At 36.0% G+C, this 23,485-nt stretch overlaps 1 protein-coding gene across 1 annotated transcript in view; it reads left to right on the top strand.

Annotated features, from left to right (window-relative positions):
- The window catches only part of ITFG1 (integrin alpha FG-GAP repeat containing 1), a 317,151-nt gene that overhangs the window by 107,987 nt on the left and 185,679 nt on the right, over positions 1-23,485 (top strand). The window contains exon 8 of the mRNA XM_032424181.1: positions 5,115-5,196. Within this exon, the coding sequence (XP_032280072.1) occupies positions 5,115-5,196 (82 nt within the window). The remainder of the gene's footprint in view (positions 1-5,114; positions 5,197-23,485) is intronic.

Raw genomic sequence — 23,485 nt, 5'->3', positions numbered from 1 at the left:
CTTGGTTGCTTCCCATTACTCTGTCTTCCAGGTTGCTAATCCATTCTTCTCCCTCTTCTAATCTTCTATTGATTCCCTCTAGTACATTTTTAATTTGTTATTGAGTTCTTCCTCTCTAATTGGTTTCATTTTATATTTTAATCTCTTGTCTCACTGAGATTCTATACTCTTTTCTCAAGCCCTGTAAGTATGATCATTACTTTGAATTCTTTATGCATACTGTTTATCTTCATTTCATTTAGCTCTTTTGCTGTGGTTTTGTTTTGTTCTTTCATTTGAAAAATATTACTCTGTTTCCCCAGTTTGTCTAACTCTCTGTTGTTATATATTAGGGAAGTTGGGTATGTCTCCTGATCTTGAAAGTAGTGGCAGCCTGCTGAATTAAACCTAGTAAAGCAATGTAGTAGGAGAAAAATCATCAAGAAGAGACTAGATTTTGATTTGGTCTTTTTTATTATTATTGTCTTTAAAGAAAGTTAATAAGTTGGCTGTTGGACAGTAGAGACTAAGTGTTGTTCTTCCTGTAAAACAGCTGGATCAGTAAGGTACCCATGTTAACAATTAATACGTCACTGGTACAAATTAAGAGAAATGTAGACTCAATATTAATTAGTTCAGATAAAGTATAGGTTTTGTAAAATAGAGGATTATTTTCATTTAGAGATTGGGCAAACAATTTGTAGTATTCACTAAGAGAAAAAAAACAAACCTTGAAATTATATTAGGTAGTAGAACTAGAGCTTCAGCAAATCTTGTTAGAATGTCAGTTGTGGGGCCGCCTGGGTGGCTCAGTCATTAAGCATCTGCCTTCAGCTCAGGTCATGATCTCAGGGTCCTGGGATCAAGCCCCGCATCGGGCTCCCTGCTCCATGGGAAGCCTGCTTCTCCCTCTCCCACTCCCCCTGCTGTGTTCCCTCTCTTGCTGTGTCTCTGTCTGTCAAATAAATAAATAAAATCTTTAAAAAAAAAAAAAGAATGTCAGTTGTGCACACAGTCCCATGTAGGTGCTCCAGGAGGCACAAAAGTTAAAGGAGCTTATAGGCCAAAAGGGCTAAGATGTGAGTGTAGGCAACTCTGGATGGTTTGATGAGACATACAAACCTCATGCTACAAGTAGCTCAGAGGCAGAGCAGTTGCTTCCATTTGGTCCCCCTAGGATCATCAGGGAAGACTTCCAGAAAGATGTGGTATTTGAAATGACCAGTACAGATGAGTGGGATATTAGTAGTTGGAAATGACAAAAAAGAAAGAGATGGACAAGGAAGTATAAAGGAAACTCAGGACATGTTCAGGGAATAGAACTTGGCTGGTTTGGGCCAGAGCATGAAAAGATACTAAAAGGTAAAATTAGAAGAGTTGGTTCAGATAAGATCAACAGAAGCCTTGACTTCTAAAGTAATTTGATCTTTTAAATATTTATTGAGAAGCTTTTAAATGTTTTAGGACTGAAGGTGAGATGAAAAGAGCTTTCATTATTGTAGTTATCTTGCTACTCCATATCAGATAAGCTTGCATGGAAAATCTGGAGGCGGGGAGATAACTGAGGTGGAATTTAATATAACCTGAGAAAGAGGTGAATGATTAAAGGACTAAAGTATTGGGAATGGCCTAGAAGGGATAAATATAAGAGAGAAAGACCATTAATGCAAGGTTAACTTGTGTTTTCTATTAGTGACTGGTAAAAGAAAAGACAAATGAAATATCTAATTTGAGGCAGGAAAAAAATTATTTCAGATAAGAGACATATCAAGGAGGTGACTAGAAATGTAAGGCTAGAACTCAAAGAAGAGACTAGGTAAGTGTCACAAAGGGGAACAGCTAGGACAAGAATGACAAAGTCATTGGGCTTTACCCATCACACTTTATGTCAGAAATTTTCCATCTTGGCATTATTACCTTTTGGGGCCAGATTGTAGAGTTCTGTCCTGTGCACTATAGATTGTTTAACAGTATCTCTGACTTCTACTCGCTTAGATGCTAGTAGCTGACCCCAGTTATGACAATCATAAAAATTTCCAGACATTGTCCAATGTCCCCTGGAGAACAAAATCACCCCCAGTTGAGAATCATTGCTTTATAAGAATAAAGATGTAGACACAAAATAGTCATCAGATATTGCTTCTTGATCATTTTTTCAAACATTGTAAATATAACAGTTTTAACATTAAATATTAAAACATGTGGGCTGGGGACGGTTAAGCACCCGCCTCTTGATTTCCGCTCAGGTCATGGTCTCAGGGCCATGAGATCGAGCCCTGCATCAGTCTCCACACTGGGCATGGAGCCTACCTACGATTCTCTCTCCCTCTGCCCCTCTCGTCCTTCTGCCCCTCTCCCCCTGCCCCTCCCTCTCTCTCTCTTTAAAAAACAACAACAACAACAACAACAAAAACCCATGCAGGCCAAAGCATAGTCATCTACAAAATACTTGTTACAACATTGCACTTATGGTTGGCATTAAAGCAGAAAATGGCAGGTAGTTTCCTCTATCAATGTCAATAGGTTAGCTGTTTCAATGGTAGGTGGTAGTTTTGGTAGCAGAAATAGTGGTATTCCTACTAGTGTTCCTACTAGTGATAATAGTTAATGTTAACTAAATGCATACTATGTGCATATATTCTACTAAGCACTTTATATAGATTATCTCACTCATCCTCACAAAAACTTTGTAAAAATACATTTTCAAGATAAGTAAACAGATACTTAGAACAGCTTATTCAGGGGGCGCTTGGGTGGCTCAGTGGTTAAGCATCTGCCTTTGGCTCAGGTCACAATCCCAGGGTCCTGGGATCAAGCCCCGCATCAGGCTCCCTGCTCGGAGGGAAGCCTACTTCTCCCTCTCCCACTCCCCCCTGCTTGTGTTCCTGCTGTCATTGTCTCTCTATCAAATAAATAAATAAAATCTTAAAAAAAAAAATACTAACTTAATTCAGATCTGAATGCTAACAAACAGTGGAGCTAGAGATAGAACTAGGAAATCTGTCTCTAAAATTTCTACCCTTAAGTCATTCATTTGGTGAAAGGCAAAAGACATAACTGCAGCAGAACCCCTAGTGACTTAGCCCAACTTTGGATTGTAGGGATACAGTGAAGGCCAGTAAGAACAGCATGGTAAAGAATGGGAGAGAATGCAGTGTGTTAGTGTCAAATAGCAGCCTATGAAAAAAGTACTTGCAGCTCATAAGCACAGGACTGCCATTATAAAAATACCATGTACTTGCCTGATAACTTCACATTTTGCAGAATACTTTCTAATCTATCACTGCATTGATCCTCTCCAGAACCTTCAAGTAGACAGTACATTTATCCCCTACTAAACAATTAAGAACTGAGGCCCAGAGCAGTAAGTGGCTGTTCCAAAGCGATACAACTTGCCAATGAAAGCAGGACTAGAACCCCTGTCATCTAACTCCCATGTCTAGTGCCCTTTCTACCAGACTATACCAAGAATATATTCTCTTTCTCCAGCGGTTGGAAGGAAGTATTGCTTTTCTTCTATTGAGGTTCAGGGCCATGTGGCATCTTAGACATGGAAGGCCATCACCTGGGAAGTACTCAGTGTTCCTTGATAGAGATACATTGTGAGGTTATATCCAGAAATATTTCTAAGTATATTTACTAAGTTTAACAGAATTTCACTGGGGTAATTTGTTCACTTGAATTAGTATAATGGGTTGATATTCCACTTTATGTTACATGAAGCTGATATATTTTAAAAGAGATTTTTCCATTCATTCTAGAACCATTATGTCCCCTATGTATCCAATGCTATGATCTTTCTAAAATGCAAAAACACTTGACACTTCAGCCAGAACTTTGGCTCCTTTGATATATCTGTAATATAATTTCAGGTATCGGTAAGACTAGAGGGGATTCGTAAGGTTTAAGACACTACATAAATAAGATTTCTATAGGAAGAGCATTCAAAAAATATATCAGATACTTTAGTAATTGTAGGGGAAATATATTTCTGCATGCAGATAATGGAGTGTTAAAATGTTTGGAAAATTGCCTGTCACAAGACAAATCTTACCCACTTACTCATGTTCCTCAAGCATTTGGTCTTCATGTTTTCAATGCAGCAGTGCCATTCTCTGCAAATATCAGAAGGGATTTCCTAAGAAATTAACTTGCAAATCTGCGGTATCCTTAGGGGAAAAAAATTAATTTTTTAAAGTATTTTTCAACATGTAAATATCTATGTAAAACATGTAGTAATCAGAGTCAGTATGTCAAATAGTGAAGAGATATCAGTGATAAGAAGAGAGCTCTGAATAGAACTAAGTGCTTCAAATCCCAAATTCAGTGTTTTGGCTGATTTTTCTGGTGTTGTCATCTAAAATTATAGAAAGGAAAGAATAATTTAAAGAAATGCATATTTTTATAACTAAGATGTGTTAACTCTCCATTGTTGAAAGAGTAACTGAAACAAATGATCTTTAATGGGTTTTCTTTCTTGTTTAGCTTAGCCACCCCTGGTTAGTATCTGCCAGTTGACTTAATCCTTTGCTCCCTTTTTTCAATGATACATAAACTTGAATTGCTAAGGAATTAGCTCTATAAGGATCAGTGGAATTCTCATCTCATTCGAATCTTAATTTTTTTCTTAATTGTGTCCAACAGAAATCTCTTCCTTTGAAATCTCTACAACATAGTGTCTTTGCTACTTACTTGTACCATTTATATATATTACCTTCAGAAATTCTATTTTCCTGACATATCTTATCTCCCAACTGGACTGTAAGCTCCCTCGAGGTAGGAACAATTTTTTTTTTTACTTCTTTATATTACCAAATATAAAGAATATACCAAATATACTATTTCCATGGTACTTGAAAGTAGAAGACACTCATTATGTCTGAAATTATAAAGAAAATTTAGTAAAGGATATAAAACTGGAAGGGACAGCAAGAAAAGCACTCCAGGCAATCTTTATCAACTCATAGCAGTTTCTTTTTTTTTTTATGATAAAGGTATTATAGGAAAGTGGAATGATTTTTGTGCAGCACAACAAAAGCCTTAAATTATTTATTTCCCTGCTTCAGTTTAAATGCTTTCTTTCACACTTGACGAATGAATTGATAGTCTAACCCAAAATTTTCTGCCATTAACAGGATGGAAATTTTTCTCTCAATACTATATTTGAAAAACCTCCAAATATGATGGTGGTCGGACAGTCCGCGTTTGCAGACTTTGGTAAGATTCTTTTCATTTTTCAAATTCTACCCCTCTCTCTAACCTAGTCATATTAATTTCCCATCCCTGATATAACTTTATTGCCTTCAGAACTATTAAAGATTTAAAAGATGCCTTTTCTAGTATTATACATGGTAGATAGTCAATTCCTTAACACAAGGAGCAATTTATGACATTTATGTTTAAAGTATAATTTGAACTTAAGGGACTCCTGTTTGCAGGAGTAACATGCAAAACAAGGAGGTCTGTTGAGGCTTTTCTAGAGAATACCAAATAGTAATTATTGTGAAAAAATCTTCATATATATCTAGATTATGGAACCAAAAAAAAAAAAAATTGGAGTTAACCTGACCTCTTGAAACTTGGATACTAAAAACCATTTTTATTTACATCTTAATTCCAAAGAAGAATAACATCTATTAGGAATTTGTCACATGAGAACACATGAATCTCTGTTTTCCATGAGATTCTACACCATAAATCAAGTTCACATTGGTTAGGAACTTCTAAAACATGTATGGCTCTTTCACCATTTGTCAATTATTATTAAAAAGGATTTTGGTATTAGATGGGAAACTAGTCTAAATGACCACCATCTAAGAGTTTGAAGCTCACTCCCCTCCTACTTTTCCTTCATTCTGCCAATAAACACCTCAGCCTGTTCCTCAGAATCCAGATGACATGTCACCATGTCCAGAGGCCTCAGTTTCCTCATTCATAAAATGACAGTGACGATCATATCCACCTCACAAGACTACAGTGAATAACACAATGTGAGTAAAGCACAGTGTCGGGCAAACAGTAAGATCACAAGAAAATACTGTATAATATGAGTCTTTTCATCAGACTTACCTGGTTTTATTGTTGTTACTGCTCTTTGCTCAGTTGACTAAATCAATTAATCGATCAATGTCATAGAGATAAATCCTAAGGCAGCTAAAGCAGGTTTAATAGTGTTATTTGATGGAAACATCAACATACATCTCTATATTGTACTGTATTTTAGTTTCATTATGTTGAATATTACTTTGATTTTGAGCAGATTTCTGGTGCCTGATTTATAGTCTTTAGTAAGCAAATAGTCAAGTTACAGAATATATGAAATTATTTTTTTTAATTTGCTGACTGACTTGATTAGCTGGATTAATGACAAATACTTTTCCAAGTCTCTCTCTAGAAAAGAAAGTATATATGCATCATGTAATTTTCAGAGGGCACATATACCTCCCTTAATCTCTGGCTAAGAATCTCCAAATTGGCGGGGGTGGGGGGGTGAAAAGTCCAAATTGAAATTACTTGTTTTATAATTGTGTGTTTTGTATGATAAAGTGCCTTGTTTTAACAAAATTATTAGTAGCTTTACTTAAATTTTTTTTTTAATTCTTCTAACCATAAACTTAGACATTTACATGTTGGTATTTTTTAAATGTGCAAAATATAGGATACGGTCCATTAAGAAACATAACTATATATCCCCCCTATTTTTAATGACTTTAGGTAACATATCAGTAAACACTTTTAATATATCAGTAAGCTTTAAGTAAATATCCCACAATGTCTTTTTAAAAGTCCATGTATTTTTAGTTGGGTATTATCAAAAAACAAGACTGCTAATGAGTCCAAAAAAGCAGATGACATCAAATAAGGTTACAAATATTAATATATACAAAATATACATTTTCTATACATTTGCATACATCTGTGAATTTCATCCTGCCCTCCATCCTCAACTCCCCCCGAAATGCGCGCGCACACCCACACACACTCTTGCTCTCTCTCTCTCACTCTCTCTTAGAACCAAGTCAAGAGAAGAGACTGACAGCCAGGAAGTCAGCATGATTTCAGAAATTCCCCATTTACCAAATGGGTAACAATGGGTTAAAAAAACCACTGGCTTGAATAAATAATCGAGCTTACAGGAAGAATCCTATACCAGAAAGGAGGGTTTAAATGCCTCCCAACTCACTTAAGTTGTCTAGGAACAGAAGTTGTTTTACAGCTATGATGAAATTTTTAGCTGCTAACATAAAATATTTTATTAAAGATTTTTAAAAATCTACTTTAAATTTAAGGCTATTCTGGTATAGCCAAAGGGAGGTGGGTAGGGTGGTTTAACATACAAATCAGGAGCCTTTACCAAAAAAAACCCAGAATAATTACTCAAGCTAAATATAATGTTATTTATTTCCTTAATAAGACAAAGAAATACTATTCCAGAAATCAGCTAAATAAAACTCCATGGAATATTATATAGCCAGTGAAAATGATGGCTATGAAGATTCTGTTAGAAGAAAGGAGCAGAACAATATGTTACACAATGTAATCATCTTTAAAAAAAAACAGATTAGAAAAAAATATATCAAACTGATAGTAATGGCTATGTGAAAGCAGGTTAATAGGTTATCTTACTCCCTGTTTTTCAGATTTTCTGTTATGTGGTTAGATTAATATATTAATTTAATTATTAAAAAGTAAACTATGGAAGAGTAATAGTCAGCAAGGGCAAGAAAGAAACCAAAGTATGCACCTAAAGTGTCATTAGATTTTTTTGGCATAGTACTTCTAAGTTCATATATAATTGATCCTATCCTCTGAGTTGGATGAACTTCTTTAGAGTACTTTAACAAGAACTTTAATTTTAATAAGATCTTTAACTCTTGCAAATAAAATGCAAAAGTTAGACCTCTTATGTTTCAAATATTGTACTGAATGCCATGTAAGAAAGCACAGATTTTAATGTAAGGTCCTTGCCTTTAAGAAATGTATAATTGGGAAAACAAAAGACAGATTTGTAAAAAACACAAGAATAGAGTAACAACTGCCACAATCTATGAGAAACTAGACTATATTTCACTGTTAATTACGGAATTAATGCCACAGACAAGATGCAAAGTATTGTGGCAAATCGAATCACTTTAGGCTGAGAAAGGATAGGAAGACTCATGGAAGAGGTGAGATTTTGGACTGGACTTTGAAACAACTCTGAGGTTTGGCTAAAAATATATAGAGTTATAAAAACACGGTGTGGTTAGTGACTAGTGAGTAAACCACTTAGGCTTGAATAGATTTTCTGTAAAAAATGTAAAAACATGTAAAAATGGACTGAGAACACATTGAATTACCAAATGATAGCAGATGAACAACTGTTAATTTTATTCTGTGAAAGCAGTGGGAAGTAGTAGAACAATTTTGAACATCTTTTTGTTATTACCTTTTTAAATTAACTTCAGAAAGTAAAAATCTTCTGGTCTGGTGGGATATGCAGAAGGTATTGCTTCTTGGACATGGAAAAGGAATTCAGGGGAAAATCATTAGAATCTCTGATATGCCTGAGATTTTTATATCAAAAGAGAGGCAGATTTAAAGTCTTAAGATACTGGATTTTCTAGGGATAGAAACCAGTCAGAAGACAGGTCAGGTCTGAAATAGTAAGAGCATGCACTAACTACATCAATAAATGGGAGGGACAAGTGTGAGAAACATTGCAAAGAAAGAATCAGTAAATTTAGTGATTGGTTTGACACTAGAGAGTTTAAAAAAAAAAAAAAAGCCTCTGAATGACTAAAAGAATTATTTTCTCTACCGTCCTTCATAGAGATAGGTAATTAGAAGAGAAAGCTGGTGTGAATACTTGAGAGATACTTTAGAGTCAACATGTTAATTATACTAGTAAGACAACAAAGCTGGAACATATAGGTAACCTAGGTTCAGGAATAAAGCAAAGCAAGTTTAAAAGTCTTGCAAGAGATAAGAAGTCAAGACCCAAATGAGCCCTCTAAGGAAGAGAGTATAAATAACTTGACAGAGAAAGAAGGAATAAAAGGTGGTGGAAAACCACTGACGATATTATGACAAGAAAAGGCCTTTGCATTTACAGGTTACAAGGGCACAAGTGAGCCAAAAGGCATTGTTTGTAGAATTCTTTAGCAGTCTCTGAGCCTTAGAAATCAGCTCATAAATAGTGGCTGCTACTGGTTAGTGTCAGATGAGGTACTTGGGAGATCTGCAACCCATAGATGCCTCTAATAGTTAAGCAGTCATCTTCTAGAAAATATATTTTGTGTCTTATCATACTGTATAACTCTTTTAAACTATATGTTAGAGTTCGGTCAGAATATCATATTCTAGGGTCAGAATATCCTGGGTGGCTCAGTCAGTTAAGCGGCTGCCTTCAGCTCAGGTCATGATCCCAGGATCCTGGGATCGAGCCCCGCAGCTGGCTCCCTGCTCAGCGGGGAGCCTGCTTCTCCCTCTCCCTCTGCCTGCCGCTCTGCCTACTTTTTGCTCTCTCTCTGTCAAATAAATAAATAAAATCTTAAAAAAAAAAAAAATACCGTATTCTAGAATTTCTACAGACAAGGTGGTATCTCTTTATTAAATTACATAGGAGACAAAAAAGTCAAGAAAAATAAGTTACGTTTTTTTCCAATCAAATAGAATTTTAACCAGATTTAGAGAAAACATTAATTTTGTATGCAATGCCAGATATAGGAGAAATCAATAAAAAGCCTCAAAACTAAAGGGATAATTGAAAGCTTAAAAGAATGTTAGCGTTTTCTATAAATTGAATCATTTTAAATCTCATAATACATAATAAATTTGTATATCCAAATCTGATGCTAACTCATGTATATCAGATCATCATAAGAAGATCACACTTTATTCTTCAAGTGAAGGGAGAAGACCTAGCATGTTGGTGAAGCCTGGGAATTGTCAATCAGGTCATCTAAATAATTTTATAAGCTATAAAGGGGCTGAGGTGTGCCTGGGTGGCTCAGTCATTAAGCGTCTGCCTTCGGCTCAGGCCATGATCCCAGGGTTCTGGGATCGAGCCCCGCATTGGGATCCCTGCTCGGTGGGAAGCCTGCTTCTCCCTCTCCCACTCCCCCTGCTTGTGTTCCTTCTCTCGCCGTCTCTCTGTCAAATAAATAAATAAAATCTTTAAAAAAAAAAAAAGAAAGGGGCTGATGAAAATACAAAACTTGGTCATCCTTGAATGTTATTAACATAGATGGTGTCACTGATGGTTGAGACCCAGTCTTATTAAATTGAGTATCCCCATTGCCTAGCCCAGTAAATAAACAATGATGTTTATTAAAGTGAAGGGGGAAAAGAGGGAAACCCCAAAATCAAATTATTTCATGAAGGCTATATGCTGCTTGGTAGAAACTCAGGTTTTAATTCCAAATTAACCATGGTAGAGCTGAAATGCTTAGTTCAAAATAACATGGCATTTATACTTGTTTTACAGTTAGGTATATTCAATAACAATCTGTCAAATGAAAATTGTTTCTTATTAGTGCTTGATCTGGTAATAAAAGTAAATCAGATGAGCCATGTATGGAAATTTAAATGTCATATTTAGCCTGAATGCTAATAGAGAATTGAATGTTCATATTCTCTTTTACAAAAGAATTTTGAAAATCAAATGCTTTCAAATAGAGGACAATTATATTATAAAAGAGATCGTATAGGGGAAAGTCCTGGGTGTTATGTTTTCTGGGCATGGTCTCATTATGAGTCATTTAAGGCAGCCTTTTATTCCAAAGACTTAATAGTGGAGTCTATTGTTTGTTTCTTATACTTGGAAATTGGCTGCTCTTTGTTAAGTAGCTTTATTTGTTTTTTCATCAAAAAGTAACACGGAATTCCAAGTGAATTCAGAGAAATGTTTGAGGTTTCAGATACTCTCTCTTAAATGTACTACCATAGCACCTTCATCACCAGTCAAAATGTATTAAGTAGATACAAATACAGAATACTTTAATATATGGAGTATGGACAAATTAGATGTAATTCCTGAATTCAAGGAATTTGAAATATAATACTTATATTCTCCTTTGAATTTTATGATACAGACATATCAGTTCATTCAAATAGTTTATTCTTTAAAATTGTATAGTGATCAGTCGTTTTCCCATTCCGTTCTCTTCCTGTTTTATACTGAAAGATGTACAAGATATTACTTTATTCAAAAAATATTTTTTGAGTGCCTACTATTTGGATTGCTCTATTCTAGCTGCTCGGCATATACCACAAGTGAAGCATACAAGAACCCTGCTCTCATGAAGTTAAAATTCAATCAAGGGGGAAATGACAAGAAGAATTAAATTAGTAAGGTATTTTTAGAAAGTGGTAAGAGCTTTGAGGAAATAAAGTACTGTAATAGGAAGTAAGAAGGGCTGTTTCCCATAACTGATTGGAGGTCATATTTGACCCAAGACTTGAGTGAAGTCACAGGAGGTCTTGGGAGAGTGTTCCATGTTAGAGATAACACCGGAGTGAATGTTGAAGGAACAAAAAGAAGGCCGACACTTGGCCAGGTCTTTGGGGCCTTGTGGACCTAGGTAAAGAGTTTGGATTTTATTGTAGATGTAATTGGAAGCTTCAAGGAGACTTGTTAAGAGGAACTAACCAGGCAAGGAATATGAGGACTTAGATCAGGGCAATCATTAGGAGATAAGAGAAGCAGTCATATTTAGATGTTGGAGACTAAGTTGACAGGACTTGCTGATGGATTGGATGTTGGAGGGAAGAGAAGAAGAAGAAAGGGTGACTTTTAGGTTTTGGGCTTGAATAACTGGATGGTGAAAACATTCACTAAGGTAGAAAAGGAGTAGGAAGAGTAAATTTGGAGTTTGTTAATTAATAGTTCTGTTTTGGACACGTTAAGCTTGAGATGTCTGTCAGACACTAAAACAAGATACAAATGGGAGATACAAACTCTAGAGAGACACAGAGTTGGGTATCAGTATATCCTTGTTTAAAATGCCTTTTAGAAGATGGATGATGGGTAAATGAAGGAGTACCTGCCCAAAGTATCCCACCTTTCTTCCTAGTAGTGTAAATGTAACCGTATTCCAGCCATACTGGCCTCTTTGTGTTCTTCGAACAGGCCAGGCACAGTTTCTCCTCAGGGCTTCTGCCTCTGCTCATTCTTCTCTGTAGAATGCTCTTCCTCCTGATATTTTTCATGGGTCACTCCCTGATAACCTTCTAGTCTTGCTGAAATATCTCCCTATCCAGAGACCTTCCCTGATCACTCTGTGTAAATTCTGCCCCCCCCCCCCCCCAGCCCAGCACACCTATCTCCTTTCCTTTATTTTTCTCCATGGCATTTATCACTATCTGACATAGTGTGCATTTTACTCATGTACTGTCACTAGAATATACTCCATTGGTGTGTTTTGTTCACTGTTATATTTCATGCCTGGAGCAGTGCCAGTTACACTGTAAATACTCAATGAATAATTTTGAATGAATAATTCAATTAAATGAAAATACATTCTAGTTTATTTAAGTAATTGGTTTTTAAGAATTGAGCCCAAATTTAGGACCTGTCTTAAGTATCTTTAACTATAATCCTACTAAACCACAATGTCTAAGTGTCATTTATATGATGAGAACTGATCTAACATTACTTTTGCTCATTTTGATTAAAGTTAAGTGCTTCAACTAAAAAGTGTTCTAAATCTCTAAAATAGATGGGTGCTGATTTCTGGAGACATCCTGGGTCCTTATAAATTTTTATTCTTAGTCCTCATATTTCTGTTTTTCTAATTCCTGAATTCTGACAACATGTGTTATCTACAGTATTTATTATTTAACATTGAAACAAACTACAGTATTTGCATAGCTTCTCAATATTTTCTGGGTCTTTCTAGTGCCAATTTATTCTGACATGATCAAAGTAAAAGCAACCAGTTTAAACAGTTGCCTCTCTAACCTGCTGAATCTTTGTTTCCCTCCTCTTGACCTGCCCCTATCCTACTGAAGACTACCGTTAAAAAATTTTTGGTAAAATTGAAATAATTTATATATTTACACATTGCCATGCGGAACATAAAGTGATTAGATGTTCTTAGAATATTTTAAGTCCAGTTTGTTCCATTCCATGTCACTGTGGCGCTTGCCCTGCAATGGTTGCCATAGCAAAAGTGATTACTCTCTGAGTTCCTACTTTCTAGCAAAGACTGAGGCATCTATCTTGGTGAGTCATGGATGCCAGATGTGATTCTGATAAAATATTTTGAATGCTTTTTGATTGGAAATGGTAATTTATATACAAATTATAAAATTGCTGCTTCAGAGTCCTGATTTTATACATACTCAGCATTTAAAGCAGCATTAAAGCCGTATTCATTTCTTTTAAGACACACAAGCATGAGGAAAAACTAGGACCCGAAATCCCTGAAGCCTTTATGTACAGGTTTGTATATATATTAGATTCTTGCCTTTCTAGGTCAGAGGTTTTTTTAGTAAAGCTGTACCTCTGATGACATTCTGTATTCTCAAAACTACACTGTTATTTTTTTTTTAATATGTAAGGTATTAGAATATATAATTGAACCATTGGATACTAAATTTAAAGTACTTAAAAATTCTGTAGGATGATTGTTTTTACATTATTACATTGCTATTTTGTGATTTAACAGGTGATATTTTTACTACTTTAGCTAATATAACCCACAATTTAATTGGGGCACTTGTCTCTCTAAACCTGCTGCAATTGGTAGAACGGATCTGTGATATGTGGAGCAACCCATATAACTGCCCTGTGATGTTCACCAGGCATTTCTCTCTTCCTTATTTGATTGCCACAGGACTAGGAAAGTGATTATTCCAGGATCTTGCCTGTTCTTAGGCCTTCTAGATACATACAGCCTAGGAGAGGAAAATCAGTAAATGTATTCCTCTTTGGTATATTACACTGGAGTGGAATTCCCTGCTATCAGTCAGAGCAATAAAGAAGCATGAGAATAAATTATGAAGGTCCCAGTGCCACCCCTCTTTTAAATGTCCTATTCCATTTTCAAACACCTTAGGCTTTCATTTCAACCCCATTTTCTTCCATCTGCAATACTGCCTTTTCATTCTGTGTAAATGCCCCATCCATTGATAAGCAAAAGCAAAGATGTACTTCTTGGATATAGGTAGGTACACAGACAGCTCTTCTGTGCTTAATTAACCCTCACTCACTAAAGAGTTGACTTATGGATTGGACAGATGGATACGTAGTTAGGTAGATGGTGGTGCCGTTTGCTACTTATCCTTTGTCCAGAGCACTCCATTCCCGTAGCAGCTCACAAAGCAATCCCATTTTCCTGTTCTGTTCCACGATAACAAGTCAGTTCTTTTTATTCCCTATTACACACAGAGATGAATGGACATTATCTGTACTCAACCTGCCCCTGCCTATCATCATATTACCTCACATAACTAATGTATTCTTAATTTAATCATAGGAAAGTTTCAAATTTTTGTTACTCAGCAACATTTAAGGATTTAAGAGTTTAGTATTTTCCAAATGTTTGTTTACTTCTTTTTCATAATACTTAACAGTACTTATTATTTGGCAGGAACTCTTTTACATTTATCTCAGTCCTCCCAAATCTCCCTGAGGTGAGCAGTATTGTTTATCCTCATTATACAGATGTAGTAACAGGGGTTCAGAGCAGTTAAGAAACTTGCCCGAGGGCACAGAGATAGTAAGTGGCAGAGCTGGGACATGCTCCTTGGCTCTCTCACTAACTGTGTTGTTTTGTTTTTTTTTTAAGGGGGGGGAGGGCAAAGGGAGAAGGAGGGAGAGAATTTTTTTTTTTTAAAGATTTTATTTATTTATTTCACAGAGAGAGACACAGTGAGAGAGGGAACACAAGCAGGGGGAGTGGGAAAGGGAGAAGCAGGCTTCCCGCAGAGCAGGGAGCCCAATGCGGGGCTCGATCCCAGGACCCTGGGATCATGACCTGAGCCGAAGGCAGACGCTCAATGACTGAGCCACCCAGGTGCCCATTAGAGAGAATCTTAAGTAGGTTCCACGCCCAGCGCAGCAGAGCCCAATGCAGGGCTCTACCCAGGGTTCCATCTCATGACCCTGAAGATGACACTTAACCGATTGAGCCACCCAGGCACCCCTCACAAGCTGTGTTCTTAAGCACTATATGCCACTTCTTCTGAATTACTTATTAAAATATGTGACCATACTTGTTGATGGCCACCAACTATGACCTCCTAGTATGCACTGTTTCAGTTTTATAAAACTGTGCAATATGTTAATGGTGAATCTTTTCCTTATCTGACCACTTTGCCAAGTAATTATCCATCTCAAAAATACGATTAAGTATATCAGTGATTCTACACTATATAATGCTTATTATGGATTCCAGAAAAAACATAAGAATTGGTGATTTTGATTTAAAAACTCACTATACATTAATATCTCTTGAATTAACACAGCTTTTCAGATATCTCTATCAAGTATAATAAATTTCTACTTATTAGTGTAAATCCATTTCACCATTAATTTTCTGAGTACTTGTGGGAGGTCATTTCCTAGAAATAAGCTCCTTGCTCTCCCTTTAATTTTGATTGTTCCCCTTACTACAGTTGTTTTTGGTTCTCAGCCACATACCCATATTATTTAGTCAGTGTTTGAAACTGTGACTCACTTCTAAATTGTGACTCATCCTTTGAGAACAAGATTTCTCTAAATTTATTCAAACGCATTCTTTCTTATATAAATTATTTATGTTCTCTCCTAGTTCATATTTTTTAAATCAAGAATTTTTTGCTTCATATTATTCAAGTGATTTTTCTGTTTTTCTCCTTTGATTTAGTAGTCTTCATTTGAAACATTTGCTTATATCTGTCATGTATTAAGAATGTCCATTAAGTCTGTATTTCATATAATCTTTTCAAAATAAGCTGCCATTTTAAAAAATTTAATTCATTATTATTTATTTATTTTAATTAATTATTTTTACAGTTGCAGGTCTCCATTAGAGGGAGTATGCTGCTTTTGTTTTTATTGACACATAACTGACATACAATGTTATATTAGCTTCAGGTAGATGACATAGATTGAAAAATTCTATACTTCATTGAACATTTACCATAAGTGTGGTCACCATCTGTCATTGTACATTATTATAATATTATTGAATATATTCCCTGTGCTGTACTTTTCATCTCTCTTTACATTATAACTGGGAATTTGTACCCCTTAATCCCCTTTATCTTTTTCACTGTCCTCCCACTCACCTCCCTTCTGGCAACCAGTTTATTCTCTCCCCCCTCTCTTCTCTCTGTCTCTCTGTCTCTGTCTCTGTCTCTCTCTGTCTCTCTGTCTCTCTCTCTCTCTATATATATATATATTTTTTTTTTTTTTTTAAAGAGTCAGACACTTAACCTACTGAGCCACCCAGGTGCCCCTCTTCTATATATTAAAGAGTCCGAGTTTTTCTGTTGGTTTGTTCATTTAGATTCCACATATAAGTGAAATCCTACAGTATTTGTCTTTCTCTATCTGACTTAACTTCACTCAGCATAATACCCTCTAGGTCCATCTATACACAAATGGCAAGATCTCATTCTTTTTTATGGATGAATAATATTGCTTTGTGTGTGTCTGTACACCAGATCTCTTCATCTATTCATCTATCATGGACACCTGGGTTGCTTCCCTATCTTAACTATTATAATAATGCGGTAATAAACATAGGGGTGTATATATCTTTTTGAATTGGTGTTTTTGTTTTCTTCGGGTAAATAACCAGTAGTGGAATTAATGGATCATGTAGTATTTCTATTTTAAATTTTTTTGAGGATCCCCCATACTGTTTTCCACATGGTTGCACCAATTTACTTTACCACCAATAGTAAAAAGGTTCCTTTTTCTCCACATCCTTGCCAACACTTGCTATTTCTTGTTTTTTTAATACTAGCCTTTCTGACTGGTGTAAGGTGATACCTCTTTGTTGTTTTGATTTGCCTGATAGTGATGTTGAGCATCTTTTCATGTGTCTGTTAGCCATCTGGATATCTTCTTTGGAAAAATGTCCATTCAGGTCCTCTGCCCATTTTTCATTGGATTATTTATTTATATGGTGTTGAGTTGTATAAGTTATTTAGATATTTTGGATACTAATCCCTTATCAGATTTATCATTTGCAAATATCTTCTCCCATTCAGTTGGTTGCCCTTTTGTTTTATTGATGGTTTCCATTGTTTTGCAAAACCTTTTTATTTTGGTATAGTCTCAATAGTTTATGTTTGCCTTTGTTCCCCTACCTGCGGAGACATATCCATAAATAGGTAGCTAAGGCCAATGTCCCAGAGATTACTGTCTAACATGTTTTTTTTTTAGGAGATTTATGGTTTCACGTCTCACATTTAGGTCTTTAATCCATTTTGAGTTTATTCTTTTTGTATGTATATGTTGCAAGAAAATGTTCCAGGTTCATTTACTTGTATGTAGCTATCAGATTTTCCCAATACCATTTATTGAAAAGACTGTCTTTTTTCCATTATATATTCTTGCCTCCTTTGTCATAGATTAATTGACCATGTAGGTGTGGGTTTATTTCTGGACTCTCTATCCTGTTCCATTGATTTGTGTCTATTTTTGTGCCAGTACCATACTATTTTGATTACTATAGTTTTCTTTTTTTTTTTTTAAGATTTAATTTATTTATTTGACAGAGAGAGACACAGTGAGAGAGGGAACACAAGCAGGGGGAGTGGGAGAGGGAGAAGCAGGCTTCCCACTGAGCAGGGAGCCCAATATGGGGCTTGATCCCAGGACCCTGGGATCATGACCTGAGCCGAAGGCAGATGCTTAATGACTGAGCCACCCAGGCGCCCCTGATTACTATAGTTTTCTAGTATATCCTGAAATCTGAGATTGTGATACCTCCAGCTTTGTTGTTCTTTCTCAAGATTGATTTGGCTGTTTGGCTTTTCTGATTCCATACAAATTTTAGGATTGTACCCTCTAGTTCTGTGAAAAATGTTGTTTGTATTTTGATAGGGATTGCATTGAATCTGTAAGTTGCTTTGGGTAGTGTTGCAATTTTAATGATACTAATTTTTCCAATCCATGAGTTGGAATATCTTTCCATTTGTTTCTGTTGTCTACAATTTCTTTCATCAGTGTCTTAGTTTTCACAGTATAGGTCGTTCACTTCCTTGGTTAACTTTGTTCCTAGGTATTTTATTCTTTCAGTGCATTTGTAAATGGGATTGATTTTTTTTTTTTTAAAGATTTTATTTACTTATTTGAAAGAGAGAGACACAGCGAGAGAGGGAACACAAGCAGGGGGAGAGGGAGAGGGAGAAGCAGGCTCCCCGCGGAGCAGGGAGTCCGATGCGGGGCTTGATCCCAGGACCCTGGATCACGACCCCAGCTGAAGGCAGACGCTTAACCGACTGAGCCACCCAGGCGCCCTGGGATTGATTTCTTAATAACTGCTTTTGCTACTTCATTATTAGTGTATAGAAATGTAACATATTTCTGTATTTTAGTTTTTATTCCACAACTTTGCTGAATTGATTTATCATTTCTAATAGGTTTTTCATGGCGTCTTTAGGGTTTTCCATACATAGAATAATGTCATTTGCAAATAGTGACAGTTTTCCTTCTTCCTTACCAATTTGGATGCCTTTTATATCTTGTCTGATTGTTACAGCTAGGACTTCCAGTATTATGTTGAGTAAAAATGGTGAGAATGCACATCCTTGTCTTATTCCTGATCTTAAAGGAAAAGCTTTCAGTTTTTCACCCTTAAGTATGAAGTTAGCTGGGGGGTTTTCATATATGGCCTTTACTGTGTTGAGGAATGTTCCCTCTACACCCACTTTGTTCAGAGTGTTTATCATTAATGTATTTTATATTTTGTAACATGCATTTTATGCATCTATTGAGTTAATCATGTGGCTTTTATTTTTGCTCTTGTTAATGTAATATATCACATTGATTGATTTGCAAATATTGAACCACCCTTTATCCCTGGAATAAATCCAACTTGATTGTGATGAATGATTTTCTTTTAATGTATTGCTGAATTCAGTTGCTAATATTTTGTTGAGGATTTTTGTATCTATGTTCATCACAGATACTGGCCTATACTTTTCTTCCTTTCTAGTGTCTTTGTCTGGTTTTGGTATCAGGGTAATGCTGGACTCATAAGTTTTCCTTCCTTTTCTATTTTTTGGAGTAGTTTGAGAGAAAGAGGTATAATTTTTCTTTAAATGTTTGGTATAATTCACCTGGACTTTCGTTTGTTGGGAGTTTTGTGATTAGTGATTCAATTTTATTACTAGTAATCCGTCTGTTAAATTTTCTATTTCTTCTTGGTTGTCCAACTTGTTGGCATATAATTTTTCATGATATTATTTTATAATTCTTTGTATTTCTGTAGTGTTAGGGGTTTTTTTTCTTCTTCATTTCTTATTTTACTTATTTGAGTCCTCTCTTTTTTTCTTGATGAGTCTGACTAAGGTTTATCGATTTTTTCTTTTCAAAGAGCCATCTCGGTTTCATTTTCTCTTGCTTTTTTAGTCTCTATTTCATTTATTTCTGTTCTAATCTTTATTATTTCATTCCTTCTACTAGCTATAGCTTCATTTGTTCTTTTTCTAGCTCCTTTAGGTATAAGATTAGATAGTTTACTTGAGATTTTTCTTGTTTCTTGAGGTAAACCTCTATTGGCTATAAACATCCCTCTTATAACTACTTTTGCGGAGTCCAAAAGACTTTGGACCATTGTATTTTTATTTTCATTTGTCTCCCAGGTATTTTTTTATTTCCTCTTTGATTTCATCTTTGACCCATTCATTGTTTAATAACATGTTATTTAGCCTCCATGTGTTTGTATTTTTTCTACATTTTTTTCTTGTGATTGATTTCTAGTTTCATACTGTCATGGTCAGAAAAGATGCTCGATATGATTTAATTCTTAAATTTATTGAGACTTGTTTTGTGGTCTAACATGATCTATCTTGGAGAATGTTCCATGTGCACTTTAAAACAATGTGTATTATGCTGGTTTTGAATGGAATGTTCTATTTATATACCTGTTAGGTCCATCTAGCCTAATGTGTCATTTAAAGCCACTGTTTCCTTGATTTTCTGTCTGGATGATCTATCCATTGATGTAGATGGGATGTTAAAATCCCCTGTTATTATTGCATTACTGTCAGTTTCTCCCTTAAGCTCGGTAATATTTGCTTTATGTGTTTAGGTGCTCCAGTTTGGGGTACATAATCCTTATAATGTTCTATCCTCTTGTTGGATTGTTCCCTTTATCATTATGTAGTGCCCTTTGTCTCTTGCTACTGTCTTTGTTTTAAAGTCTATTTTGTCTGCTATAATATTGATGCCCTGGCTTTTTTTTTTTTTTCTTTTCTGATTCCATTTGTGTGGAATATCTTTTTCTATCCCTTCACTTTCAGTTTCTATGTGTCTTTAGGACTGAAATGACTCTATTTAAGCAATATAAGCTGCAAGTTTTAAAACAATGGTATATTTTATGATAAATAGCAGCAGCAGAGAATAGGAATGTAATAGATTGTATGTAAGACACTTTTTAAAATCAAGCACGAACCTATTAAAAGTGACTAAAGACTTATAAAGTATAATATGTATTTTATCTTAAATCTATTACAAATCAGTTATAGCAGTATTATTTTGCTATTAAAGATTTGTCTTAGGCTTTAGATTCACATAGATCTAGATTCAAATTTCAGTTCTGGGAAGTTATTCAAACTCTTTATAACAAACAATTTCCTCATTATAATATGGGATTATAACTAAATTTGTGAGAAACATAAAATAAAATGAAATTTTAGTTGCTTTAGTGGCTTGTACATGATTCATACTGAATACATGTGAGCTGCAATAATAATGATATTTTAGACCATTTATTTATAGTTTAATATCCTCTTTATTCAATATGTCCTCCAAAAGATACAAGAGAGGAGTTCCTAGTACAAAATCATTCTTTAAAGCCTTTCTCTTTTCTCCTCTCCTGCTCCCAGAATATCTACCTAAGGTTTTACTTCCTATTCACTGCCCCATATTTCTCAAACCACCAAAGTACATGGATCTTACTTCCTTCATACTTCTTTAAACTGGATACACTTTTTTATTGTTATGTTAATCCCCATACATTACATCATTAGTTTTAGATATAGTGTTCCATGATTCATTGTTTGTGCATAACACCCAGTGCTCCATGCAGAATGTGCCCTCCCCAATACCCATCACCAGGCTAACCCATCCTCCCACCCCCGTCCCCTCTAGAACCCTCAGTTTGTTTTTCAGAGTCCATCGTCTCTCATGGTTCTTCTCCCCCTCCGATTTCCCCCCCTTCATTCTTCCCCTCCTGCTACATTCTTCTTCTTTTTTTCTTTCTTAACATATATTGCATTATTTGTTTCAGAGGTACATTTCTGAGATTCAACAGTCTTGCACAGTTCACAGCGCTTACCAGAGCACATACCCTCCCCAGTGTCCATCACCCAGTCACCCCATCCCTCCCACCCCCCCCCACTCCAGCAACCCTCAGTTTGTTTCCTGAGATTAAGAATTCCTCATATCAGTGAGGTCATATGATACATGTCTTTCTCTGTTTGACTTATTTCGCTCAGCATAATACCCTCCAGTTCCAAACACGTCGTTGCAAATGGCAAGATCTCATTCCTTTTGATGGCTGCATAATATTCCATTGTATATATATACCACATCTTCTTTATCCATTCATCTGTCGATGGACATCTTGGCTCTTTCCACAGTTTGGCTATTGTGGACATTGCTGCTATAAACATCGGGATGCACGTACCCTTTCGGATCCCCACTTTTGTATCTTTGGGGTAAATACCCAGAAGTGCAATTGCTGGATCATATGGTAGCTCTATTTTCAACTTTTTGAGGAACCTCCATACTGTTTTCCAGAGTGGCTGCACCAGCTTGCATTCCCACCAACAGTGTAGGAGGGTTCCCCTTTCTCCGCATCCCCGCCAACATCTGTCATTTCCTGACTTGTTAATTTTGGCCATTCTGACTGGTGTGAGGTGGTATCTCATTGAGGTTTTGATTTGGATTTCCCTGATGCCGAGCGATATTGAACTCTTTTTCATGTGTCTGTTGGCCGTTTGGATGTCTTCTTTGGAAAAATGTCTGTTCATGTCTTCTGCCCATTTCTTGATTGGATTCTTTGTTCTTTGGGTGTTGAGTTTGATGAGTTCTTTATAGATTTTGGATACTAGCCCTTTATCTGATATATCATTTGCAAATATCTTCTCCCATTCTGTCGGTTGTCTTTTGGTTTTGTTGACTGTTTCCTTTGCTTTGCAAAAGCTTTTTATCTTGATGAAGTCCCAATAGTTCATTTTTGCCCTTGCTTCCCTTGCCTTTGGCGATGTTTCTAGGAAGAAGTTGCTGCGGCTGAGGTCAAAGAGGTTGCTGCCTGTATTCTCCTTTAGGATTTTGATGGAGTCCTGTCTCACATTGAGGTCTTTCAACCATTTGGAGTCTATTTTTGTGTGTGGTGTAAGGAAATGGTCCAGTTTCATTCTTCTGCATGTGGCTGTCCCATTTTCCCAACACCATTTGTTGAAGAGACTGTCTTTTTTCCATTGCACATTCTTTCCTGCTTTGTCAAAGATGAGTTGACCATAGAGTTGAGGGTCCATTTCTGGGCTCTCTATTCTGTTCCATTGATCTATGTGCCTGTTTTTGTGCCAGTACCATACTGTCTTGTTGATGACAGCTTTGTAGTAGAGCTGGAAGTCCGGAATTGTGATGCCAACAGCTTTGCTTTTCTTTTTCAACGTTCCTCTGGCTATGCGGGGTCTTTTCTGGTTCCATACAAACTTTAGGATTATTTGTTCCATTTCTTTGAAGAAAGTGGATGGTATTTTGATGGGGATTGCATTGAATGTGTAGATTGCTCTAGGTAGCATTGACATCTTCACAATATTTGTTTTTCCAATCCATGAGCATGGAACGTTTTTCCATTTCTTTGTGTCTTCCTCAATTTCTTTCATGAGTATTTTATAGTTTTCTGAGTACAGATCCTTTGCCTCTTTGGTTAGATTTATTCCTAGGTATCTTATGGTTTTGGGTGCAATTGTAAATGGGATCGACTCCTTAATTTCTCTTTCTTCTGACTTGTTGTTGGTGTATAGGAATGCCACTGACTTCTGTGCATTGATTTTATATCCTGCCACTTGACTGAATTCCTGTATGAGTTCTACCAGTTTTGGGGTGGAGTCTTTGGAATTTTCCACATAAAGTATCATATCATCTGCAAAGAGTGAGAGTTTGACTTCTTCTTTGCCGATTTGGATGCCTTTGATTTCTTTTTGTTGTGTGATTGCTGTGGCTAGGACTTCCAATACTATGTTGAATAGCAGTGGTGATAGTGGACATCCCTGCCGCCTTCCTGACCTCAGGGGGAAAGCTCTCAGTTTTTCCCCATTGAGAATGATATTCGCTGTAGGTTTTTCA

The sequence above is a fragment of the Phoca vitulina genome, unplaced genomic scaffold (genome assembly GCF_004348235.1).
Source record: "Phoca vitulina isolate PV1807 unplaced genomic scaffold, GSC_HSeal_1.0 scaffold30, whole genome shotgun sequence".
Taxonomy (NCBI): Eukaryota; Metazoa; Chordata; class Mammalia; order Carnivora; family Phocidae; genus Phoca; species Phoca vitulina.
Note: the sequence above shows the minus strand (reverse complement) of the source record. Positions and strands in the feature narration are given on the sequence as shown.